Raw genomic sequence first — 27,388 nt, 5'->3', positions numbered from 1 at the left:
CTGGTGGCTCCATCCTCAGCATTCTCCTACCAATATAACTCATGTCCCTCCTCTGCACATGTCCAAACCACCTCAATCTCGCCTCCCTCACCTTGTCACCAAAACGTCCTACATGCGCTGTCCCTCTAATAACGACAACCTTAACAACTTCAGCTCTGCTACCTCCAGCTCCGCCTCCTGTCTTTTACTCAATGCCAAAATGAGTTATGCTGCTGACCACTGGAAATCACAAACAAAATCCGAAAAAACAAAATTACTTTTCTAACTTCAGTAAACACTTTTTTTATTCATTGATTAATGGAGACTTTGGAGCCAATCTAGAGAACTGGCACTGCCTTTACACATGCAGCGATTTTAATAACTGTCATTACTGGATGTTCTTACTACTTTTTGCCATTAAGTGGTCAGATAACAGTCTACCTTTTACAATAAAACAGGATTTTATATGGAGTTCATGAGGAGTTCAAAAGTTCAAGTTCACTTGTCTCATGTGTGATCTACTGTCTTTACTCCCATTGGTGTGCTGCACTAAGTTGCTACATATTTGTTGAGAGTTGAACTTTTGCTGCATGGTTGGCCAATGGCCACTAGTTATTGCTAATAGTCACCAGTCTTCGTTGAAAGAAGAACCGGTCTCTGGTCACTTTGTTGGTTGCAGTCGCTCGATGTGCAAGCAGAATGAGGATGGAAGGATGGAAGTTTGGTTTCCTCAGTGTGTGAACTTTGAAATGTACACAAAAAAGTACACAATAAAAGCTTATTCAAGACTAGCCATATAGAAACATGAAGCTGTCTCTTTAAAATGATGCAACATACCAAGTTCAAAGTCCAAGCTAAATAAATGTTCTGCTAGTACAAAATCCAAGTTCTACTTGTTTATTTAAACAATCTTTCTACAATCCTAATACAGGACTATCAGAGACATCTCAGGATTACTAATGGAGATTCCAATATATACTGTTGATGCATTTACTAATTTACCATTTAAAGGAAATCCTGCTGCTGTTTGTTTGTTAGAAAATGTAAGTCATCCATCATTTTGTATTAAATAAAACACAAACTAGACTATCGTGCATAGCCAGTTGGATTTACCATGCATTGTTTATAATGTATCCAGGAACTGAGCGAGGAGCTTTATCAGAAAATAGCAGCTGAAATGAACTTGTCCGAGACTGCATTCCTCACAAATCTCAAACCAACAGAAGATTTTACTTCAGGTACTCAACAAGACTGAACATAATAATTTGTATTAAAGCTGTTTTACATCCTTTTAGGATTAGGTATGGGTTGTTTTATTTCGAGTTGATTTACCTTATACATAAACTATATATGAGGTGCGTGTGTGTGTATCAAGTCAAAATACACAAAAAATTTTCCCGGTTAATTAAGGAGACTGCGTAAATTAGAAAAATGATTACCTTTGGCATTTCTGTCAGCATTATCCAAGATCCTGTGCCTTCATTGCTATGTCATAGTGAGTGACATGAAAAAAGAAGAAAATTTGTGTTCTTGGACACGAATTATACATACATGCTTTTATAATTTTGTCTCCTTTGTGCATGATCTGAGAAATAATCTAATTCTATTGAAATAAAATGTGATGTACAATGGTTGTCAATATTAATGTGCAAAGTCTATAATACATTACATTTATATAGTGTAGGCAGGTCTAATAATATGCATCAATAAATGATTTTCCACAGGAGCAAGGTTTGGCTTACGCTGGTTCACCCCTACACACGAGATCAACCTTTGTGGCCATGCTACACTAGCTTCAGCAGCAGTTCTCTTTTACAAGAAAGGTACAAAATATTTTATTTGTAACATTTTGCAAACACCACTCAGCAATACTAAATGCAACTAAAGCAAAGCTACATTACATATTTCTAAGGAAACATCAACTCTGTTGTGGCCTTCGAGACCCTGAGTGGAGAGCTGCTAGTGCAACAGCGAGGTGAATCATTAGTGATGGACTTCCCGCTCAATAAACCAGAACTCCAGGTACAGAGATTTGTAAATAGAGCCCCCCAAAAATATACTTAAATGATTTAAACGGGGTAATAAGCCATTTAGGTCTAAACCAGTAAGCTGAAAACTAACCATAAAAGCAAGTGAAAAATACTAGCACATACCGAGCATTGTACAGAGATCAGCCAACTACAAATGTTCATCTATTTACATATATACAAGCGTACATGCATACACTTAACATTATCCAATTAGTTAACAGTCCTAAAATATAATGTTTATTATCCCTGTGTCTATGTTTTACATGTAGGACAGAAGAAAATTTAATGACATTCTTAAGGTAAGTTTACCTGGTAATAACTTTTAATAGAACTATCAAATTCAAAGTATAGTTTTGTTCAAACGCTCTTCTGGAGCCATTCTTATAGCCATTTTCCTTTCAGGCTGCTGTGGGAGATCTGCCTATTCATGAGGTGTGCCACTGTAAAACAACAAAGAAACTGTTAGTACGTTTGGCTGATACATGTGACAGGTACAGAAGAGTCTATTAAATAATGAAAAAATCCAGACTCCACAATTTGGACATTTGTAACTTGTAAAGGCTTCACCTTGAATGAGAATATTATCTGGTTTTTGGTTGAAGGTCTGTGCTTAGTTCCCTGAGTCCAGTCGCTGAATCTCTGCTAAAAAGTGAAGATAGCGGAAGGGTTAAGAGTCTTATTATCACAGTAAAAGGAGCACCAACCTCACAACCAGGATATGACTTCTACTCCCGTAACTTTGCACCATGGGTCGGAGTCCCTGAAGATCCAGTAACTGGTAAATTCAGATCCTTAAACAAACCACTCTTAATAAAGAAATGCTTTATAATATGCTTATGCAACATTTAACATTTTCTGAAACTTATAAATACATAATGAATATATACATATATACATATACATATTGCCTCTGTTCTAGTTTTGACTGACTGTGGTTAACAAGGCTACCTGACATTCCTTTTATTTCTAAAGGCTCTGCACATACAGTTCTTGCTGCTTACTGGTCTGAGCAACTGGGAAAGAAGAAAATGTTAGGTAATGATGTCTAATGAAGTATTATCTGCTTATCTGCCCTGGGCAACGACAAATAAAAGGGGAAGAATAAACCATTTGAGAAAATTTCAGATTACACTGTTGCCATGTTATGTCCAGAAATCCATGATACAGAATTAATTTATAGCTCATTTCAGAGATCCAATGTTAAATATTTACATATCTACATGAATGGGTTTTGATGTGTGGCAGCCTACCAGTGCTCTAATCGTGGTGGTGAGCTTGAGTTGGAATTGAGAGGAGACAAAAGACTCGACATCGCTGGCCGAGCAGTGGTCCTCCTTCAGGGAATCCTTAAACTCTAAAGTGAGTGGTGATGCGGTGCTCACTATACAATCAGTGGACTGATGATCATTAGGAATGAAGAACAAATTTTGCTTAGTGTGGATTTTTTCGATAATTTTTTGAAGCAACCTAATATGGTGTTTTGATCATAATGTCTGTGGTGCTATAACATTTTTTTTTTTTTAAGTGGTGTAATTCTTTAGTAATGACAAAGCTAGAAAAGAAATACTTAAATATCTTTATTACTAGAAAATGTCAAAACTCTCAAGACTATTTACATACAAAATGATTTGTTCAGGATATCTGTAAAATCAGTTAATAAAAATGAAAACACATTGTAAAATTAGTTAAAAATTAAATACAGCACAAACACACAAAAAACAGTCATTAATGATGAGGTATTACAATTTACTTGTACCATCTTCTTATTGTGAGAACTGTTATTCAGATTCAATAAAAACGGCAGTTTATAAAACTCAGTGTGAGGTAGAATTTGTTCTGCTAATGGTCAGATCTTGAAACGAGGTAGTGCCTCATGAGCAGCAGGTGGCAGCTGGTAGACGTAGTCCAAGTTAAGGAGAACAAGGTTATTAATACGTTTCTGAACTGTTTTACTGTGCTTCTTGACCTACAATAATAATAATGCAATTTCAAAGAAACCTTAAAAAAGATTGACATTAATACGCAACCAACTGCTAACCAGTTACAACAGCCAGGCAATATAAAACAGCCAATATAAAACAGTAACTAGCACTTTTCAATTATAACTTTAATATATACAGTACTGTCTTGCAAATGCTAAAGACCCTGATTTACTCAATCTGTTGTATGGTATTTGAACTTTTGTAAAGTTTAAATGAAAATGATCAAATCGTTTAATTAAATTAAAATAAGCAGAAGTTACTTAAGTTGGAATAACTGTTAACTATTACTAAAGCAGAGTTTGTGTAAAGGATATCATGTTCTCCTGCTGCATGTGAGTGAGAAGTTTCTCCAGTGGAGCGTAAAGACGTAGTGTAGGAGCTGAGCCCAGCATCAGCAGCTTATGTTTGGCTCTGGTGATGGCCACATTCAGCCTTCGCCAGTCTTTCAGCAGCTCTCCCAGCTAACACACACACACACACACATTGTGTGTGTGAGAGAGAGAGAGAGAGAGAGAGAGAGAGAGAGAGAGAGAGAGATACAGAATACAGACTACAGCATCCAGAAAGCATCAATATCTGTACCGTATTGTCCCTGATATAAGACATTGTGTTTCTGGGTTTTTTTTTTTTTTTTTTATGGAAAAGTGTCTCAATAAATGATGTCTTAGGTTCAAGCTCTTGACTATTGTCAATAATACCGTACACCCCTGAAAATATGTGCTGCCAAATATGGTTAAACGAGTTCCTTGACCTGAAGCAAACTTATAAATTACGGTCGAAATAACATATCGGTTCAAAATTCGGCCAAGTAAACTAGCATCTGAGGCGAGCTTATGATGCAAATTTTCAACTCATGGTGATAAATGCTTATTTATCTGTTAGGGTTATCTAAGATTATTATATTAAGATTATTAAGATTGTTATTATCTAAGAAATACAGCATGTCAGAATGCAATGTCAGGAGATGGCGAGTCCGAAAGTCTTAGAAATGCTTAGAAAGAAAAGCTTACTGCGGCCCTAAAAGCGGCCGCTTGAAGAAATTGACCAGCAAGTGTGTCAGTACATAGCCTGCGGTATGTCTGCTCTGCGATTGGATACTCCAGGCATGGGTATGTTTTTTCACAATGAGATAGACAGCCTAGGTTAATTATCTAATTAATCCAGATGTGCTGCAGGTAATATAGGATGAGCCATATGAAAAGTATTTTTAAATTAAAGCATTTTCTTATACAGTGTCTGTGGCATATGGGAGACGACCGCATACAAAGACTCAATTTTCTCTCTAATAAATAGTTTTATTTATACTCTAGTTTTATTTTAACTTTACAAAAATGAAGCAACAGTTAAATGTAATTCCAGTTATTTAGCATACAAAAAAAAAACGGTTCATGAACTTTACTTCGTATGTGTTTTGCTTCTTGGACTTTTTTTCTCCTGTCTTGCTATAGGGAAATGCTTTGAAATTCTGGACCAGAGCCTAAAATAAACGTGAAGAACTTGGGTATACCTATAACCTAGTAACTCTATCCTCTTTATCTCGCTGGTAAGTCACACTTGCCTCACACCAGGCTCTAAAAACAAGTTGTTCTAAGTGTATTATGTGTATTGTGCTGGAGTGGTAAAATTAGAAACTAATACCAGTGCCCTTACTGTGTGTAAATGCAGAGCCAAGTTTACATAGTACAAATTTTCATTTCACATAATAACTCGGAGTACTGATTTCCATTTTCCCAAATTCCAGTTTTCAGGAGTCCACCTTGGACTGTCTATCCTAGGAGACCATCTGCCTGTAACCAGTGCATCTGAATTCCATCTCTTATCTTGCAGGTGGTCACTATTTATTTCAGCTCCAAGTCACCATTTTGTGGAAATTTTATTTTACCTTATTTTAGGGTCACTAAATAACATTTAAAACTATATAAACTCAAGTGCAGACTGTGCTGGAACTGCCTTCATTAAAAAATCAACTGTAGTGAGATGCAGTGGATGAGATCTAACTGTATTTTTCTTATGATTGTTAGTCTCCAACAAGTCTGTCCAAAAATCAGTAATATTAGTAATAAAAGTAATACTCTGTGCTGTAGGCTCACATAATGTGGAATTGCTACTTACATTGCCCTCTGTGTGGCTCCTAACAAAGGACACAATGATGATGCTCTTGTCCCGGCCCTGATACTTGTCGACCGTGTTCACCTCCACAGCTCTGAATGAGTCTTCTTCTAGCAGACTGGAAATTGCTTTGAGCTGCTGCCGGTATGGAGCGATGACACCAATGTCGCTTGCCCTGCAGCCGGCCTAAAACATAAAAAAAAAAAAAAATCCTCATTTCTGTCAAACTTTCAAACACCCAGCACAAAATCTAAGATTTTCCGTTATGTTTATGTTATGCAGGTTAGGTGTAACGTTTGCTTCAGAAGAACTATAACGTACAAGCCTTTAAACTAAAACAGTTGTCATATAGTCTCCAGAATAAGACTAGTGTTCAAAACGGCATGTTTTGATGTCAAAATCCTTATAAAACTGTTTATAGTCTCAGTAAATGCTGTAGGCAACTGCTAACAAGACTGCTTAACCCGTTTTTTATATTTTTGCATTTTTATTTGTTTTAATGAACACAAAACAAGAGCCTATTGTGCTGAGAAAGAAGAGCTGTTCATAGAGCATGAACATTCACAACTATCACACTGTTGATCAGTTTCTGTATGAAATGTACCCCACATTGACTCTAGTCTCATCGTGGAGACGCCATTTTTCAACTAATGTGTTAGGCAAAATAAAATAAACAAACAAAACAACTTCTTTATGTCCATTTAGCAGCTACACAAAATGTTGTGGTTTAAGCTAAAAGAAAAGCGTTCAAGACCATGTAGATGTTCACCGAATTTACCGCATTACATTAAACAAAGTTCTCGAAGGGTAAAACATTGGTATGCAGCATTACAAGTATGGCATTTTAAACACAGCCAAGCACGTTGGATTCAGCTTATTAGGATTTCATAAGTTACAAAATATATGGATCAGGAAAACCAGATTTGAGCATTTACAAAAAGAAGGCTGATAAATGTTAAATGACATATTCTGGCATATTAAATTCATATTTCTAATACATTTTAATACGAGATTACCTTAAGCAGCAGGCAAATAAGAGTATGCACCAAGATGGCCTCTGTGCCATTACTGACTCCACCTTTCTCTACAGTCTCTAAAGCTGGAACCTGCAGTGACAGAAAGAGGGTGAGGCTTTCAAATGACTTTGGTGTTTATTTATATAAAAATAATAATAATAAATAAAAAAAGGCCAGTTTACTGTAAATGCAGCACAAATGATCTTTACTGTTTAATACATCAGGAGGTTAGCAGTGTAACAACAGAGAAAGTCTAACATACCTGTGAAGTGTCCAGAAAGCAGACAGATTTTTGAGGCTCGAGGGCAGCATGGACCCAGACAGTATACTGAGGCTGACACATGCACAGCTCGTTCTCTGTTATGGCCCTAGAGGGAAGCTGTAGCTGAGCATTGGCAGTCCGCTCTGAGCCACACTCCAGTCTGCCCTCATACATCAGGGCATTGCTAAGGGACATAATCATGCTGCGGCACAAAAATAAATGACATTCATTGTGTTTTTTTTCATTTCACATGCAATTAACATTGTATTTCCACATAATCTTGGTTTGTGTGGAAACTAAAACAGATGTGAATAGCAGTGCATTACACTGTACCTTTTAAAAAGAGTAAATGTCAGTTTGATCTTTACAATAATCAAAAGATTGTCTAATGGCAAAAAACATGACGGGCTTTACCTGTTCATCCTGTACTGGACATTTAGCTGAACTACAGCCTGACTGTGGTGCTCGAGACGTTTGAATAAGCTCTCATCCATCCCTAAAGCCCTTGGAAGAATTAAAAAATATATTGGTTATTAAAAAGGTACATATACAATTTTGTAGGCACTACACAATTGGGCACTAAAACAAAATGTTCTTTCTCTCCCAAACGGATATCTCCCTCATTAACAGGTAATATATACAATAATCATCTTTTAATGCTGTTTTTGATCTATAAGGCAATATATTAGCGCTACTGAGTAACCGAAATTGGATACTGATTCACACATCTGTGACATATTGCTGGTCATTTATTTTTTTATATTTGTTTATTGAATGTATTTTTCTTTTCTCTTTAAGGCCAGAAACATATTACTGATAAGTGACAGCACATTTAGCCAATAAAGCTTTTTTTAATTTTCAACTAGACCATCTAAATGGAACATTGCCTTCATATAAATATCTTTTTTTCAATATGGAAGATTATAAAAACAGTACCTGGCCTCAGCATTTTGGACAATTGGAGGCAGCTGTTGGTGATCTCCAACAAGAACAAAACGATGAGCATAGAAGAGCGGTCCCAAGCACACGGGCTGGCTGATCTGAGACGCCTCATCCACAATACAGAAATCAAATCGCCGTCTGCTGAAGATTGGGTGCTTCACACCCATACAAGTAGTGGCTACAACAAGCTGAAAAGAGAAGGATGCTTTTAGGTCACCAATCAGTTTTTGTATTTTTTTATACTCCTCATTCCCTACACATATTGTGCTTTACATACATCTGTACTATTATATTATAATACACATCCATCTATCTATCTATCTATCTATCTATCTATCTATCTATCTATCTATCTGTGTGTGTGTGTGTGTGTGTGTGTGTGTGTGTGTGTGTGTGTGTGTGTGTGTGTGCTGAATCATTCTTCAAGGAGCATGGGATTTGTTTTTCTAAACAGGCATTAGCGTATACAGGCCTTTCAGATTTTCTTTTGCTGTAATTTTCACACCCTTGGGTAGCCTATTTTTAACCTGAATTACATGTACCTCTTTATTATAGAGATCCTCTAGCTGTTCAAGGGTGTTGATTCCCCTGGACCGATTCTGCTCCTCGGTGAAGGGCATGATGTCACGGTGCACTTTCTGTGCTCTACCCAGGCGAAGGAAGCTGACCTTAAACTTCTTCAGCTTCAGCAAAATGTTGTCTACAGCAGAATGTGTGTAGCTGGTCAATAGTACACTGAAGCCACAGGCGTGCAGAATACGCACCTGAAGAACAAATAGATATGTGAAAGACACTAAATGAGTCTAATCGATAATAGTTGGGCTGCTCAGGTTACGGGTTAGCATGACGGCAAGATAACACAGCCGCTTGAAAATAGCGAAGACATTTCAACAAGTCGACCGGCAGCAGGAAAAGACACTAGCAAAACATCAGCACAGTGAGCAAAAACTGTACATCATGTAAAAAGAGTACAGTTTAATAAAGTGCTATTGTGTAAACAGTTTGTTTGTAACTAAAAACAATACAAATGTTGATTTACACCATTTAGTATGCGCGTTTTTCAATCAAAATAATCGTTAGTTGCAGAGAACTATTTTCATAAGATAAATATAATAACACGTTCACATAAATTTCAGATATGCCTTTAATTTTAAATAGTTCTTATTCTTACCAGTGTACAAATGGTAGTAGTTTTCCCAGTTCCAGGCATTCCAACAATAAGTGTGTAGTCTTTGGAAAGTAGTACCTTTTTCATGGCCTGTTTTTGAGGTTTGTTGAGCCCTACGAAGTAGAATATGATGGATTAAAAAAACTGACATACAGGAACATTAGAATTAAAGCAGCCGGATTTTGCAAAAATTATACAATCTACAGTTAAGAACAGAGATTATTTTACTATTTAAAACAGTAGCAGTTTAAGGAGCAAGGCCAATCATGAAACAAAAAATAAAAGAAACACCTTTCAAGATGTTGGCAACAGCATCTTTGGCCTCTCTGGGCAACACACTGCTGAGGCTGTAAATGAACTGAGGAGGCTTAAACTCCACAATGAGCTGCCTTAGTCTTTCACTGCCAAAAAGATCAAGAGTGAGTCAGAACCACTAATGAGTATAGAAAATATATTAACTCAGGAATTATTGTTATTAACAAAAAACAAAACTAAACAAAAAACAATAGAAATACAGTGGAACCCCGTTGGACAAGCATAATTCGTTCTTGAAAATTGCTCGTGTGTCCATTTGCTCGTACGTTTCGAACTGATTTTCCCCATAAGAATGAATGTAAAAGTGATTTAATCCGTTCCCGAGATCTCATTCGATCGCTTATTTCTGCACTTATAAAGTATTTGTAGCCTATTTTAACAAACAAATACACCGCAAATTCCGTAATGTAAACATAATTTAACACTTACCCATGTGGTAGTGGTTGATTGCGAGTTTGAGACGCACCACGTTCATAACCTCCTCGGTTTCCATGGTAATTCTATTTACTTTCGTTTTCACAGCACTATTACTTCTACTACTTACAGAAATTCTTCAAGATTTCTAGTGAAATAAAAATATAAAAAAAGTTATGTTTTTGCTGCACTGAACAATGAGAGCGACCGAGTGATACGTCATCAACTAAGCGACTGATGCAACCCTCCGCTGAAAACGGGGAACCGGAAGCGTGAGTTTGCTCGTGCCTTCGAAATGTGCTCGTGAAAAGGTAAAATTTTGCGAGCGAGTTTGCTCGTATCTCCATTTGCTCGTACAACGGGGTTTTACTGTAACAGAGTAATCAGCATGCACATATGCAGACCTGTTTGGGGAGTTCTCCATCAGCATACAGAGGTTTCCAAGATGAGTGCTCAAGCCTCCAGCGCCCTCATCATGATCCAGACGGAATATCATATCCGAGGAATTTTTTGAAAGATTTCTAAAACAGTGAGGAAAACAGCATGTTTCTCAAAATCACATCATCAGCAAAGCAATCCTTTATATCAACAAATGCATGTAAGACAATATTTCTAGGTTCAGGATTGAAGAAAGTAAGTTATGAATTAAAGAAAATACTAAACAGATATGACTGGTTTAATAATACAAGTCTCCACCTCCACCCTTGAGGATAAAACCAGACAAGGTAAACTAGAATGTGACTTACTTATCCAAATAGCACGTCACTCCTGTGCTTGTGATCTCATTGACGTATCCACTGGCTATAGCAATGAACCTGGAGTCCTGGTCACTGATCACCACCCTGTCCCCAACAATCAGTGTGATGAGTGCATGTGCTCCTTGCCTCCGCTTAAAGTGGTGCACATACACACTGTCTGACAGAGCAGTCACCCTGCCTTCCAATATCATGTTCCCAACACAGCCACCATTCTTCTCCCTGAGGAACAACATTATCGTTAATGCAGCAGTCCCCAACCTTTTTGCTCTACAAACTGGTTTCACACGAAACCAGTTTTTCATGGACCCGGACATAACGCCCATAACTAAACACGTTAACATGCACATTATAATTTTACTTTACAGATTATAATAAATATAAAATATTAGTATTTTGTTAAATATAGAATGAAAATATTACTCAACTAACAATAATGCATAATCAGTGATGGCTTAATTTATCCAAGCTTAGATATAAACTGGCAGAAGGGGTCACTTTTAAAAATATAAATATAAAAGATATAAAATAAACATTAGTGCCGGTCCAAAGCCTGAATAAATGGGGAGGGTTGTGTTAGGAAAGGCATTCAGCGTAAAACATGTGCCAAATCAAACATGCTGATCATGGATCAGAATTTCATACCAGATTGGTCGAGGACCAGGTTACCAAAGACCACCACAGGTATCATTAGCCAACAGGGTACCGGTGGAAATCGGGCTACTGTTGGCCAAAGGAGGAGAAGGAGAGGAGGAAGACGTCCACAGAGACGGCAGGGAAAGGAAAAGGAGGGTGGAGGTTTGGGTTGGTACTTTAAATGTTGGTAATATGACTGGTAAAGGGAGAGAGGTAGCTGATATGATGGAGAGGTGAAAGGTAGATATGTTGTGTGTTCAGGAGAACAAGTGGAAAGGTATAAGGCCAGAAACATTGGAAGTGGGTTTAAACTGTTCTTTCATGGTGTGGATGGAAAGAGAAATAGTGTAGGTAAATAGTGATTCTGAAGGAAGAGTACAGTAAGAGTGTAGTGGAGGTGAAGAGAGTTTCTGATAGGGTGATGAACATGAAGCTGGAAGTTGAAGGAGTGATGATAAATGTCATCAGTGCTTATGCACCACAAGTGAGTTGTGAGATGGAGGAGAAGGAAAAACTCTGGAGTGAGTTAGATGAAGTGGTAGATGGTGTACATGTAACACTGAAAGAAAGATTGGTGATTGGGGCAGACTTTAATGGGCATGTACGTGAAGGGAACAGGGGAGATGGGTAGGTATGGCCTTAAGGAGAGGAATGTGAAAGGGCAGATGATGGTAGATTTTGCTAAAAGGATGGAAATGCAGTGGTGAATACTTATTTTAGGAAGAAGGAGGAGCATAGGGTGACATAAGAGTGGAGGAAGGTGCATACAGGTGGACTATGTTCTATGTAGGAAATGCAACCTGAAAGAAATTGGAGACTGTAAGGTGTTGGCAGAGGACAGTGTAGCTAGACAGTATCGAATGGTGGTCTGTAAGAGGACATTGGAGGTGAAGAAGAAGCGGAGGAGAGTAAATACTGAAAAAAGAATAAGATGGTGGAAACTGAAGGAGGAAGACTGTAGTGTGAGGTTCAGAAAAGAGGTCAGACGGGGGCTCTGTGGTGGTGAAGGTGTTTTGGATGATTGGGCAACTACTACAGGAATGATAAGGGAGACAGCTAGAAAGGTATTGTCTCTGACATGGGAGGAGAAAGGAAGACAAAGAGACGTGGTGGTGGAATATGGAAGTAAAGGGGAGCATAAGGAAAAAGAGTTTGTGAAAACAGGATTGGGATCAAAAGAGAGATGAGAAAAGTAGGAAGGAGTACAAGGAGATGTAGCAGCAGGTAAAGAGGGATGTGGCGAAAGCCAAGGAAAAGGCATATGAGGAGCTGTATGAGAAGATGGACAGTAAGGAAGGAGAAAAAGATTTGTACCGATTGGCCAGGCAGAGGGACCAAGCTGGGAAGGATGTGCTGCAAGTTAGAGCAATAAAGGATGGAGATGGAAATGTGTTGACTAGTGAGGAGAGTGTGTTGAGAAGATGGAGGGAGTATTTTGAGAAGCTGATGAATAAAGAAAATGAGAGAGAGAGAGAAGGTTGGATGGTGTGGAGATGGTAAAGCAGGAAGTGGATAGGATTAGTAAGGAGGAAGTGAGAGCAGCAATTAAGAGGATGAAGAGTGGAAAGTTGGTAGGAAAAGGTGATATACCAGTAGAAGCATAGATATGTCTAGGATAGATGGCAGTGGAGTTTTTAACAAGATTGTTTAACAAGATTCTGAAAGGTGAGCAGATGCCTAAGAGAAGCAGTGTGCTGGTACCGGTTTTTAACTACAGGGGAATAAAGTTGAAAAAGTTCACTTCATGAAGTTATGGGAAAGAGTTGTGGCTGAGAAGTGGTGGTATTGTGTGAGGAAGTCAGGTGTGTCAGAAGTATGTGAGGGTGGTGCAGGACATGTATGAGGACAGTGTGACAGCAGTGTGCAGTAGAAACAACAGACTGGTTCAAGGTGGAGGTTGGACTGCATCAAGGATCGGCTCTGAGCCCTTTTCTGTTTGCAGAGGTAATGGACAGGTTGAAAGACGAGGTCAGACAGGAGTCTCCATGGACTATGATGTTTGCGGAAGATGTTATTTGTGGTAAAAGTAGGTTGAGAAGAGCCTGGAGAGGTGGAGGTACATGCTGGAGAAATGAAAGTTAATAGGCGTAAGACAGAGTACGTGTGTAAATTTTGTACGTCGCTCTGGATAAGGGCATCTGCTAAATGCAGCAAATGTAAATGTAAATGTAAATGAGAGTGAGGGCAGTGGAGTGGTGAAAGTGGATGAGTTTAGGTACCTGGGGTTAACAGTGCAAATTCAAGTCAAGTTTATTTCTATTGTGCTTTTCACAACAGACATTGTCTCAAAGCAGCTTTACAGAATTTAACAGTTAAGGTGAACAATGTGTATTTATCCCTAATGAGCAGCCATGGTGAAAGTAATGGAGAGTGTGTTAGAGAGGTGAAGAAAAGAGTGCAGGCAGGGTAGAGTGGGTGGAGAAGAGTGGAAGGAGTGATTTGTGATAGAAGAGTATCTGCAAGAGTGAAAGGGAAAGTTTATAGGACTGTGGTAAACCCTGCGATGTTGTATGGTTTAAAAACAGTGACATTGGGGGTATGGAGACGGATGATCCACTGTGGTGACCCCTAATGGGAGAAGCCGAAAGAAGAAGAAGATATATCCCTGAAGATCAGTATTAAAGTACTCTGCAATTAAAGGTCTCAACCCTGGCTGCGAAAGGAGTAGGGTGGGCGTTGAGCCATCAACCTGACCCCGTAACGGAAACTACGAAAACAGCATGTAAGCTATCAGGCCCTTGCTGCCCAATGCAAATAATAATAAAAAAAAAAACAGTATTCCCTTCATCTCTATGCAAACCTCTCCTGAGCAGACTGGAGCCAGATGTTACGACGTCCTCTCTTGCTCTCGATGGTTAGTGCTTCCAAGCTGCAGAGCAACAACCAGTGACTGAAGTACTGTAGGTGAAGCTGATTTAGATGTTCACTCTCATGCTGTAAGAAAGCCTGAGGATCTTCAGAAGGACATGCAACCGAAGCCTTCTCCACAGCTCTAAACACAGAACAAGCACACAGTCCAGAAGATGTGCATATTGTTAATATACATATACATACATTTACAGATAGACATACTTGCTGCATTTCGCAATACACTATGTGCATTTTTATTTTAGTCCACATATTTTCTATGGAGATGCTGCATCTCATTTCAATGCACTTTTATACCTGCTATGAATGTACATTTGAAATAAACTTTGATTTTTAAATCTTTAATTCATTTATTCAACCTAAGTAACTGCTTTATTCTGGGCAGTGTCACAAGGAAACCAGAGCCTAACCCTAAAACATCAAAATAAACCAAGGCTGGGAGAATAGTCCATTACAATTCTGAGTATATTCCAAAAAGTTCATCTGTAATCACTGAAAACTTTAGGAATAGACACTAATGGTTAATGGTTTTATTTTGTATCATAGCAGGTGAGAAAAAGTCTCTTGCTATTCAAATAATAGTTCAAATAAGAAAAGCCCAAGTAAATAAATGTGATATTTGCAAAACAAAGTTTAATTTATATAGTGCCTTTCTCAAACCCAGGGTATTAAAAAAATATTATTAAAAATATTATTAGTCATTGTGTAAAAAAATTTGCAAATGTATGAGAACTGTCCAGCATAACATATGTTGGCAAGTAACTTGCAATACTGCATATTGTACAAACTGCATTATGGAGGTGTGCAGTACCTGCTATAAAGTGCACAATTTCTTCTCTGTGGGCAATACTTGCAGGCTTGCTGGTCAGAGATGACTTCAGGTAAACATGCCATTCGGCTTTTGCCCTCCTTCTTGATGAGACTGTTACTAAGATGTTGAACCAGAGAGTTCCTCAGTTTGATCAGCTCTGTAAAGACCAAGAAAAAAACATCAATATCAGAAATGACATGCAGAAAAACTGACAGAGCCATGACAATCACTGATCTCACCTTTAAACAATTGATTACTCTAACAATTGGTAACTGTCTTGTGTATTGTGTAGAATTTGTAAAATTCTAGGGTTATATTTATATTAAGTTTGTAATCTGGCGTACCAGTGTAGATTTTTTCATTACTAGAGACTCAAAGCACTTTTGTACATCGCTCTGGATAAGGGCGTCTGCTAAATGCCGCAAATGTAAATGTAAACGTAGATGATACAAACCTCTTCTGTCCATGTGGTTGCCCACTATAGGGTGTAGATTGCCAGTCTTTAAATAAACAAGAAAGCCAGCCTCAGCATCTGTCCGTCTCTCAGTGCTCATAAGAGTATATAAGATAACCTGAAATGATAAATATTTTTGGACATATCTGTGCATGTACATATATACAATATAGGTATGTCAGAATTAATGTTCATTTGCTTTTATTTATGAATGTGACCCTGGTTGCTTATTGCTTTCTCTTAGATGTTGTATGAGCTTTTTATTATATGAATGTGTGGGGATCACTATTCACGTGACAAAACAAACACATTCTAAACTGATATTTTAAGTGCTTTAAAAGGTGATACTAATGTGTATACATAGGTATGTAATAATATATAATATTAAAAAAAACAAAAAAAAAAAACACACTGTCTAGTCTGACTTAATAAATGTTTCAAAAGAGGAACATGTTCAGCTTGTTTCTTAAGTCTTTTACCTGGCTACGATGTTCAATGGAGTTAGATTCCTTTCCGGTCTTTAGCTCCAGTGGCACAATTTTGTCTACATGCCTCCTGCCACGCCGGTGGATCCGTACCCCGGCTGTCACATCAACTTTTCCCTTCAGTCCAAACCTTGGAGACCAGATGTTTTCTTCAATGTCCACAAAATCAGTGACCGTGATGCTGCAGGCTGAGTCCTGCCTGCTTAAAGCTCCATCACTGGGGCTGAGGACACAAACATATGTACAAATAATACAAACTATGAGAATAATAATTACTACCTAGGAAGAAACCTTCAAACAAAAAGTATTTGGTCAATTTGCTTTTATTTCATAGACAATTACAACAAGACATTCCCTGATTAAGTTCTATTTACTCTTTATTTTCCATTCTGTTTAAAGTTTATTAAATAAAAATGGAGAGTAATGCTTACAGCCTGAAAGTCAGTTGTTTCTGCCTGGCTTGTGCAGAGGTATGGAGATAGTCTTTGGCCCATTCAGCAATTGCTGGAAGGTATTCATCCACCTCCTGCTTCATATCTGCTTGAGTCAGTTTTAGACTATACCTAGTCGAAGAATATATAGACACAAATGTGCATAAACAAACACCTATATTTACCTGAATACAGCTTATAAGGTGCTTTAAATAATATTATGTCGCTTAATGCCTCTTACATTTGTCCGAGGTAGTTTGGGTTGAGCAGGGCTTCACTGGCAAACTTCTCTAGATTTCCAGCAGAAAAGTCTAAAGACATTGCAGCTTTTTGAAAGATATCATGAACTATAGTCCCATTCAGCATCTGCTTGCTTCCACCGTCCAAACTCTAGAAGTAAAATATTGATTAGCATGCATTTAAGCAATCTGGGATTAGGAAAACTGGATCTGCAACTTTTCAGTAAACCCACTAAAGCAAAGAAGGTTTGGTACAAATGAAACTACATGCAAATTTTTCATGCATCAAATATTCCAGGTTCTTTACAATGCAAAACACTCTCACCTTAAACATCTCTCCAAGTACAGCACGTCTCATACAGCGGACACTGTTAGCTACGCTGGTCCCGGAGATGAGCACATCAGGCAGAAGCACTAGATAACCAGAGTTCCTATCAATCACCCAATAGCCAGAAACACACTCCCCTTCCAGATGAACAATGTCCCCAACAGCAACTGGAGTATTCTCCCTAAAGTAAAAAATAATAATAAAAAAATTAGCCTATTAAACAAAAAAGAACAGGTTTTTAGATAACATCTTCATTTACAGTGAGAATTTTTCTACCAGCCATCCTTTAGAACGCAGGTCTCTGTAGGGTGTGATGATTTGGAACAAGTGATGGTTAAATGCTTTTCAATGTAGCCTTGGGCTCCAGTGGCTTCTTGCACATCAAGAACCCAGTACCGGTTATGGAGTCCAGAAGAAAGAATGACATGCTCAGGAATGCTGTCTTTCTTTCTACAAGGCAGAGAAAGATAGGTCATGCTTCTGTTTGAAAGGCTAAACTGTAATTAACATTACGATTCTCTTATGTGAAACGATTTGCTGAATTAATATTCATGAACATCATCTTCAGTACGTCATTATCGTTACCAAGAGTCAGTGAGCTTTTTTTCTATTATGAACCCAAATCATTTACATCTGCATTAACCAATATACAGAATAAAATCATGTCTAATTTTCAAACCTAAATATTGCCTTAATTAACATTTGTTACTACCAAAAATTGGGCTGTGTAGCGGGTTAGCATTTAAATGAACAAGCATATTAGTATAAGCCAGTAATTTACATTATAAAGAATGAATGTCATGTTCAACAATGTCAATAGTACTATGGTTTATGACTAATCAGTAACCAATTAAGTAAATACCAATAATTAATGCAATTTTCAGGTAATGCATTACCAACCTAACGAGATCTAAGATTCATCATCATTAATCCATAAACACACACATGAAACACACACAAACACACAAAACATACTCAATCTTGGATTTTTTATGCTCTGGCTCTTGGAAACTTTGCTCCATTTGGTCATTAAACCAGCTGTCATCCAGGATATTGAGGTTCTCTTCAGCAGTTGTGATGGCTTTTTCTTTATCATCAAGGTTGTTAACTTGTTTCGATTTCTCCTTTTCACCATCATTGTTGCACACCCATGAAGTGTAAGACACCACAAGATCTGACTGATTATCATTGGATATTTCAGTGTAGTCTGTGCTTGGCTCAGTACTAAGAGGGGTGTTCTCTTTTTCATCTTCACTGGAGCTGATTTTACGATGGCTGATTGGTGGTAAATTTGTGACTGATCCAGGGGCACCATTCTTTTTCTCTGAAGTCATATTTCCCAGAATCTTACCAGGTACAGTTGTTATTAAACAGTTCTTTACAGATAGTGTCTTGACAGCTTTGTCCAACTTTTTCTCAATGTTTTTTGAGAAGCCTTTCATTAATGTCTTATCTTTCAAATTTGCAGATTCATGAATATTCAGAAGAAACTTGCTTATTTCATCTCCCTCAGAGAGCGATTCTTGTTCAACACTTTTCAGTACTTGCCCTGTTCTGGGGCGCTTGGCTTTCGGCTGCGACTCCAAACCATGAATCAGCCGCTTCACTGAACCAAACTGACCAATACAATTCTCTGCTTCAAAAGTATCCCCTGATTTTGGGCTTGTTTCATTCTGTGGCTGCAGTAATCTGCTAGACAAGAGTTTGGTCTTGCAGGAAAGGCCTCGGGAATGTGGACTACGGGACACAGGGGAGCACGGACCCACAGAAAAGGGCTGTTTTGGGCAGTGATGCTTTTTTTCACTTTCAGGGGTCTCAGGGATGGTGAGGGGTGAGAGAGGAAACCTTGTGTCCTGCCTATCACAGGTCTGCATAATATCTGGGACCTTTTTTTCACCCGAATGGTTGTACCAGGATTTGAGGATTTGGGGGGTACCTGTAAAAATATTAAATGGTACAATTTAAAGATATGAAATCACACTCTCTTTAAGTGATTACCTGATTATTTTTTTAATAAATAGAAAAGAGGATTAAAACATTCCTTATCGATATGTTTACAAAAGGCAGTTATAAAAGACATTAAAGTGATTCCACATTGGTTATATACACGTGTTTATTAAGCTCAAGGACAAATTATAAAGTAAATACTCTGCATTGTTCCACACTGCCATGCAGTAGATGTATTCAAATGACACATTCGGTAACCTATGATTTAACACTCCCCAATTTGACTATAACAAAAGTCCTGTGGCCTATAGATTTAAAATGTTTCAACATTCAGACTGACACACACACAACTGAAAATGAGTGTGAAGATAGTTTAGCATCACACCATCATGTTGCTTGTCAGTCAGATGCTGGTCAGAATAAATAAAAGATCATTACAAAAGACACATAATTAATTACCTTTGCAGCTGATATTTATGTAGGAATGTATCTAGAAATAGTTCAATCAATGTGTCTCTTATGTTCTCTGTCTGTGTGGGTTTCCTCAGGAATACAAAAGTAAGTCAAAAGTGATCTGACTCCTCATTTCTAGTGATATAAATTCAAAATAAAGCAATGGACTAGTAAATGATGAAATTATTTACCTTAGAGAAAAATGAGGAAATGTCTGAATGCAGTCCACTGCTCATCTGCAATAGAAAAAGAAAGTTTTCCTAGTTTATCCCCATCTTCGTTTTAGCTTGTTATTCCCAGCGTGTGCAAATTCAAGCACGTGTTTACAATCAAACTGAGCGGGTAAATCTACACTCACCGTGCTTTTCCTGCACTTCATTTTCGACATGGTTGACATGTAGGAGAATGGTTATTCAGGAGGTTTCAATATTAAAGCTTATAAAGGACAAGCGGTCTCAAGTCAGCATGAGGCAGTTTCAGATCAGATCAGCTCCTCTTCATCTTGTTCGGGTTTTAAGCACAAATATCACGAGTGTCACGCAGTAAAAAAATCAATCGTCCAAACCGCGAACAAAAACAAACTTTGATCTTTTATTCCATCCGACAGAAACACTTTTGTATCCACACAGACACGTTTAAAGTATGTTCACATCCATTGCTTTTACAGATTCGCGCCAATAGTATAAACATAAGCTGCATTTCTTCTGTTTTTTGTCTACACCGATTTAAAGGCTGCAAAGCTGTACGGCGCCCCTAGTGTTACATAAAGAGAACTACATTTCTCTACTCAACATCTAAAAAGTAAAACAAATAAAATACAAATAGTATTACAGAGTGAGAAAAGAAATTAAAAAATTCAGGATATTAAATTGCATTCTTCTTTTTCTTCTTACTAGGGGTCACCTATCCGTCTGGTTGTGATGAATCTATATAATATACAAGTTTCACATTTTTTATTGAATTACTTAAATTAATCAACTTTTTAATGATATTCTAATTTATTGAGATGCACCTGTAGTCATACCACTATGTGAAATCAATCATAAGTAAAGCTTTGCCCCTTTTGGAAAAGCAATTACAAGGCCCTGTGGAAAGCACGATATAAACAACAGAAATAGTGTCTAATAAAAATGATGATAAAATGTTGGATCAGTAGATCTTGTTCTTCTGAAACCTTCATGATCTAAGCATTAAATATTGTTCGTTCCCATTGTTCCCATAAACTATACATTAAGAGTAATGCAACAGTTATTTACAACTCCAGTTCCAAAAAAGTTGAGACGCTGAGTAAAATGTTAATAAAAACAGAATGCAACAATTTGCAAATCTCATAAGACCATATTTTATTTACAATAGATCATAGAATATATTTGAAATGTTTAAATTGAGGAAATGTACCATTTTAAGGAGAAAGTAAGTTAATTAGGAATTTAATGGCTGCAACACTTCTCAAAAAAGTTGGCACAGGACCATGTTTACCATGTAGAATCCCCTATACGTCTGGAAACAACCTGTATACATCCGAGAACTGAGGAGACCAGTTAGTGGAATTTTTTGCATCATTTGCATCATTTGCATCCATACCATCAGAGATGCAAGATTTTGAACTGAGTGTTCAACAAGCTCTATAAAGTTCCAGTCGAGAAGATGCAGCATCCAAAAATAATTTCAATCCATCTGACAATTTTTCTATTCAGCCTCAGTCCATTTTAAACAGACTTTGGAAGTGTTTATGGATCATGTTCACAAATGGTTTATTTGCATGATAGAACTTTAACCTGCATTTGTGGATGGAAGGTAAACTGTGTACACAAACAATTATTTCTAAATATTATGTTGAGGACCAGTATTCTGAAAATGTCCCACAGTTTCATCTGTTCCAAAATACTTTTTCCATTATTTATATTAAATACTCTTTTCATACCCAATCATATTATCTACCTGTTGCCAATTAATCTAATTAGTTGGAAAATGTTCCTGTTTCTTTTCAGCAACATTTACTTTTCCAGCCTTTTGTTGCCCCATTCCAACATTTTTTGGGACATATTTTTGCCATCAAATGTTTTTTTTTCTTTCCGAAAGGTTGTGAGTTAAAATTCAACCACCAGCAAGCTGCCACTGCTGGGCCCTTGAGCAAGGCCCTTAACCCTTAACTCCTCAGTTATATAAATGAGATAAGTGTAAGTCACTCTGGATAAGGGCATCTGTCAGATGCAGTAAATGTGATATGAGCCTATTTTTTCTTTAAAATTGTAAATTTCTTGACTTTAAACACGTGATGTGTTTTCTATGGTCTACTGTGAATAAGATATGGGTTTATAAGATTTGCAAATCATTGCATTCTCTTTTAAATTCATGTTACACTGCGTGATTTTAGATTTAAGATTTAGCTTTTTAGTTTCTGTTCAGAGTTTTGAAAAATGGCATAAACTGATGAAAAAAATGCAGGTGGGAAACTGATCCATGCATCACACAATAGCACTGAAACCTGAGCATCAGCTCTAAAACATTTATGGAAATTCAGCACAGTTCATTCAGTAGAGGGTCTTCAGCACTCCAAGAGTGGACATGGAGGTTACAGAACGAGCACTAAAATGTCCAATCTGTGTGGATGTTTTTACAAAACCCATACGTCTTCCCTGTGGACACAACTTCTGTCGATCCTGCATCTTAATCGTTTGGGACTTAGACGATGACACAGAGGCAGGACCACGATTCTGTCCTGAATGCCAGATCTTCCTTCCATCTGATCTGAAACTCAATTTTAACACAAAAGTGGAGCAACAAGTACAGCCCACTAGCACTTATGGACATGTGGAAGAACATACCGCATCTGCATCAAACATCATGTGTGATCAGTGCATTGAGAGATCTTCAGTGGCTGTGAAAAACTGTCTGAACTGTGATGCTTTGCTGTGTTCAGCTCATACTCTCTGTCATCAGAACAGGGAGCCACTGAGAGGACACACACTAATTGATCTGACCGAAGATCTGCTTACTTATAAGTGTCAGGAGCATAAAGAGGAGAAGAGGCTGTTTTGCCAGGATGACCAGACTGCTCTATGCTCTCTCTGTGTGTTGTTCGGGACACATAAGGGCCACAGGATCATACAGCTGAAAGATGCATGCTTGGATTTCAAGGTAGAAGACAATGTGTTACTATGGATATACTGTATTATAACTATAAACTACAATATTACAACATTAAATTGTCGGTTTCTATTAGGTTTCATCTTTAAAACAGTTTTATTTATTCATTCAATTTTAAAAGTTCCAGAAAAAATATTTATTTTTCGTAAAGGTATTTTTTTTTGTATGGAGGACACACATTGAACTGTATTTGTACACACTGATTTGTATCAGCACTTCCTCTTTTACCCTAAAATTATAAAATAAGAAAAGATTTACAGATCATAATCAGGAGCCTAATTATGTGTTCTTATCTTCTCTGGCTCTCTGAGAGTCTCTTTAGAAAGCGCTGGAGGAAAGAGATGCAGAGCTGCTGCATAACAGACACCTGACTGAGTGTGCTTTAGAGGACCTGCAGCATCTAGTTTCAGAGACATCTGTAAATGTTTATCTAACATATAAAGATGCTATAGAATTTCTTTCTATTTGTTTTAAGTCACTATTTTTATATCAATGTAACTTTGAGTCTTGTGTCTCCATGCTGTTTAATTCAACCACAATAAGCTTTCAACCATACCTTTCTTTTTCCTGATACATAAGATTTTTTTCTGTGTTTTCCAGTCATCTGCTAATGAATGCAGAGTCAAGATAGCAGAAACATACACCCAAATGAAAGCCTTGATTGTAAAGGATCAACAGCTGATGATTGATATTATAGAAATGGAAGAAGATTACACTCAGAAGTGGTTGTTGTCTAAAAGAGAGTTTTTAGAGCAGCAAATAAAAGACCTGAATTCATTATTAAGTGAAAGCAAAGCTCTTCTGCAAGAAAATGATCAGCTAAAATTCCTGAAGGTACTATGACAAACTTTGTACTGAATATGCATTTTATATGAATAATTTTATTTTTTGTATTATTATTTGAAGATTGTGCAAATATTTTCCTTTTTCAGCATTTTAAAAGGCACACATTCAGGTGAGTAAAATATATTGGCAAAACCTTATTTTGTTATATAAAGTAAAATCTTTGCATATTGTTAAAAAAATCATAAATACAAAAACAATTCTTTTTTTTTTTAATTCATGTAGCAGTGCAAATTGTAAACCAACAGCACTGCCATTAGTGAATATACACACATGCAAGATGGAAACAGTACAACAGTTGGTTAAAACCTTTTATGAAACTGTGTTCCAAATAACTAAGCGACTATGGGCAAGTATGTGCTTTTACATATTAAAATACATTCCTAACCTCTTTTAGGATGATATATGAGCATACTATGATTTCTTTTTTCCAGACATGAGGGCCATACATTTAGATGTAGATACAGCACACCCTAATTTGAAAGTTTCCTCAGACCTGCTGGAGGTTCAATGGAGCAAACTAAACACACAGGAAAGCAAAGACAAAGAACATTTCAGCACTGACTATAGTATTCTTGCCAAGGAATCATTTCTCACTGGCTCTCATTACTGGGAGACTGCAGTCTGGGAGAAACCGTACTGGCTAATTGGTCTATCATATGGGTCAGGTACAAAGACAGGAAAAAATAATGCAACTCCTGAGAGAAATATTTTAAACAAGATCTGCTACATCTATAATGGTAATGGAAGATATCTTGTATGTAATGGCAATAAGGACATTATGTTAGAAGTGGAAAAGAAGATTCAGAAAGTTGGAGTCAACGTGGACATTGAGAAAGGAACAGTATCTTTTTATGATGCAGACACAATGAAATTGCTCCATTTGTTTGCAATAGAATATCTGTCTCCAGTAAGACCTTTATTTAACCCTTGCCTTTGTTTGAACAAACAAAATGCACAAGCTCTCATCTTATTAAACCGAAAAGGCATGAAGGAGGTCATAAAAGTCATATAAGTATAACAGCTTGCAGACATCAATACATGTAAGATGTGTTTGTAGTATTAATTTAATTTGTATAAATTTAACATAATTTAATTCTAACATGCGTTATTAAACAGAGGTAGATAAGGAATGAGATCTATACAATTAAACTGTTAATGGCATATTCTTGCATTTTGAGTGGACACCAGCCAGAAGTAGAAGCAGTGCTGGCAGGAATTATCATTTTCATTATTAAATCATCCAACCAATCATTTAATATTAATAATGTTGCCAAAAAATACTGCTATGACATTTACACAATTCTTATTCTCCATCCTGCATTTAACATTGTAATAAGAAATTGCATGTTCTTTTGGCAAAATATGTAAGCCATAAAGACATTATACAAACTAAAGGATGTGTTAATTTGATGTATGGGCTGGTTAAATATAGAATTGCAATTGTATTTTATTTTATTTTATTTATTTATTTGTTTATTTATTAATTTATTTGTACACCACTTTTTATTTATTTGTTAAAAAATAGATGTGATATGGTTGTAAGTATGATTTTAATTTTTGTTGCTGTTGTTATTGTTGTTATTAATTATTATTATTGTTGTTATATTATTATTATTATTATTATTATTATTATTATTATTATTATTATTAATAGTTATCTTTTTATTGTACTAGAACATCATATTTAAGTAGATTAAACTGGGATATAACTTGCAAATTACAGTGCGCCTGCTGCAGCTTTGAGTTGCTACAACTCATAGTGTAGTAAAATGATGATAGATAGATAGATAGATAGATAGATAGATAGATAGATAGATAGATAGATAGATAGATAGATAGATAGATAGATAGATAGATAGATAGATAGATTATTATTCTAAGTCATTTACTCATCATTTATTCTAAGTAATGCATTCCTAAAAATACTGTTAATTAAAAGAAAAAATAAGAGAACAAAATAGTGCCTTTTGTACAATAGTAATATGTTGTCACGAAACAATAGATTACTGTTTCATTACGCTGGTTCTCTAAAACATCGAGTGAAAAAAATCCTACTATGGGAAGAGCATCCGTACCTGACCTCTGCAGAAGCATCCAATGGCACTCACTACCTTTCCTCGGTGAGCATATTCACTTCTCGTGCAGCAAGCAGGGCAAACTTAGTGGATCTCTCCACTCGATTTTTCAGAGAACCAGGGTTACAAACAGTAGCGTATCGTTCTCTTTCATCATCTTGTGTTCGAGATCCACCTATGGGAGATATGGACAGCTATCTGGTTGACCAATACACTCACAGCGAGGCCATGCAAGACAGAGGACCCAAAAAGGTGATGCTTGCACATCACACAGTGGCAGACCCCATACAAATTAAGAAAGAAAATCCAGCCATGAAAGCATGACATGTGGTAACATGCTTGCTAGAACCCTGATAACCCACAACATGCGGGCAGCATGTAGAAGTATACATACTTGCAGGAGCTCATAATTATGAGATATTAAGTCATAATTATGAGATCCTCCTTTCTAGAATAATCTTTTTGTATGTTTCTGTTGACCATATCCTGAACTATCCTTTTTTGTGGCATGTGTTACTTTGCTCGTACACACACAGTGGTTCCTGTATTTCTGTTTTAGGCTTATCTTTTGCAGGCTCAACATAACCTTGTGGAGTTGTTTCTCCTAACTTTCTCTTCTGTTTATACACACACACACACACACACACACACACACACACACACACACACACACACACCTGGCAGCCCTCCCTTATTCTCTCCATCTCTTTGGAAGTATATATTCATATGTGAGACAATAAACTTTGGAACTTCTCTCTGAAAGCTGACTCGTGTGTTTCATTGAGACTTCTCCGTATACGTAGGAGAGCAGTTATCAAGAGGAAAGGCTGAATTCAGGGGTAGAAAAAGGCAGAAGGCAATCCTGCCCAAGCGGCAGAGGATAAAACATTCCTTACAGTTTCTTGGGGGCTCGTCCGGGATGTCAGTGTTCGGGTAAGTGCTGATTCGGTATCTTGTCATACCGTTCAATGTGTAGGCACTTACCTCGTATGCTGATATCCGTGTTGTGCTGATTTGGTATCTTGTCATACCGTTCAATGTGTAGGCATGCACCTTGTATTTGTAAGAAAACTTGTTGTCAACGTTGTACCGTCGTGTAGCGCGCGCTGAACCGTCTCTGCAGTCACAGTAACTTGAGACATCGTAAATTTTATTAAACCGTCTTATCTGTCTCGATCTCTGGCCTCCAACCTTTGTATCTAACCTTGGTATCTAACATTGTCAGACAGTTGTACCTATAATGGATCATGGGTAATTCTGGAACAAAATATCCTAAACCAGATTATGAGGAAGCCCCTCGGGACTGGATAAATCGTTGTCGTCTCACCTTTTATACTACCCCCTGGCTAGACAATTTAGCAGGGTGGACTGAATCACAACTTTAATTTCTGACTTATCCTTGTGGTGGTACCTTTAAGTCTGAATACCTGAAATCTGCACATTCCCAAATTTATGAAGGTTTGGGCGATCCTAACTGGGGTTATTTTTACATGGGTGGAAATGAAACCAATCTGGCATGAATATCACTCTATATCAAACTTAAAAAGGGAACTTAAGTCTCTGGCCAGAATCAAAGCCAAGCCAAAACCAACTTTCCTGCCAAATGCTCCACCCCCATCCTATCGGGATGGTGGGGTATTGTCTGGGGGTATTGTCTGGGGGTATTGTCTGGGCACAGCGTTACCTCGTCGTA

General features: G+C 37.3%; 3 protein-coding genes across 4 annotated transcripts; 2 read left to right on the top strand and 1 right to left on the bottom strand.

The window, feature by feature from the left end:
* The first annotated feature begins 860 nt into the window (after positions 1-860).
* Positions 861-3,815, top strand: pbld (phenazine biosynthesis like protein domain containing). The gene is made up of 9 exons (XM_046868271.1): positions 861-1,022; positions 1,118-1,217; positions 1,704-1,802; positions 1,892-2,001; positions 2,279-2,308; positions 2,412-2,500; positions 2,612-2,787; positions 2,982-3,044; positions 3,255-3,815. Exons 1-9 carry the CDS (start codon positions 939-941, stop codon positions 3,365-3,367), a joined length of 864 nt encoding a protein of 287 aa, XP_046724227.1. The 5' UTR covers positions 861-938; the 3' UTR covers positions 3,368-3,815.
* On the bottom strand, positions 3,574-27,330 carry dna2 (DNA replication helicase/nuclease 2). 2 transcript variants are annotated; one of them, XM_046868218.1, is made up of 23 exons: positions 26,680-27,330; positions 19,816-19,860; positions 18,200-19,160; positions 17,501-17,674; positions 17,222-17,405; positions 16,899-17,047; positions 16,658-16,789; positions 16,221-16,449; positions 15,742-15,859; positions 15,288-15,444; positions 14,409-14,600; positions 10,964-11,194; positions 10,622-10,738; positions 9,780-9,889; positions 9,492-9,601; positions 8,863-9,084; positions 8,315-8,508; positions 7,793-7,882; positions 7,379-7,580; positions 7,117-7,206; positions 6,104-6,286; positions 4,306-4,452; positions 3,574-3,909 (listed from the first exon to the last, which is right to left on the bottom strand). In XM_046868218.1, exons 3-23 carry the CDS (start codon positions 19,096-19,098, stop codon positions 3,856-3,858), a joined length of 3,984 nt encoding a protein of 1,327 aa, XP_046724174.1. In that variant the 5' UTR covers positions 19,099-19,160; positions 19,816-19,860; positions 26,680-27,330; the 3' UTR covers positions 3,574-3,855. The 2 variants fall into 2 exon arrangements, with proteins under 2 accessions (XP_046724174.1, XP_046724164.1); XM_046868208.1 differs by lacking the exon at positions 26,680-27,330 and adding an exon at positions 19,983-20,339.
* LOC124398180 (E3 ubiquitin/ISG15 ligase TRIM25-like) lies at positions 20,631-24,053 on the top strand. Its single transcript, XM_046868258.1, has 3 exons — positions 20,631-22,765; positions 23,097-23,192; positions 23,375-24,053. Exons 1-3 carry the CDS (start codon positions 22,193-22,195, stop codon positions 23,615-23,617), a joined length of 912 nt encoding a protein of 303 aa, XP_046724214.1. The 5' UTR covers positions 20,631-22,192; the 3' UTR covers positions 23,618-24,053.
* Positions 27,331-27,388: the final 58 nt, after the last annotated feature.

This window comes from Silurus meridionalis, chromosome 2 (assembly GCF_014805685.1).
Source record: "Silurus meridionalis isolate SWU-2019-XX chromosome 2, ASM1480568v1, whole genome shotgun sequence".
NCBI classification, from domain to species: Eukaryota; Metazoa; Chordata; class Actinopteri; order Siluriformes; family Siluridae; genus Silurus; species Silurus meridionalis.
Note: the sequence above shows the minus strand (reverse complement) of the source record. Positions and strands in the feature narration are given on the sequence as shown.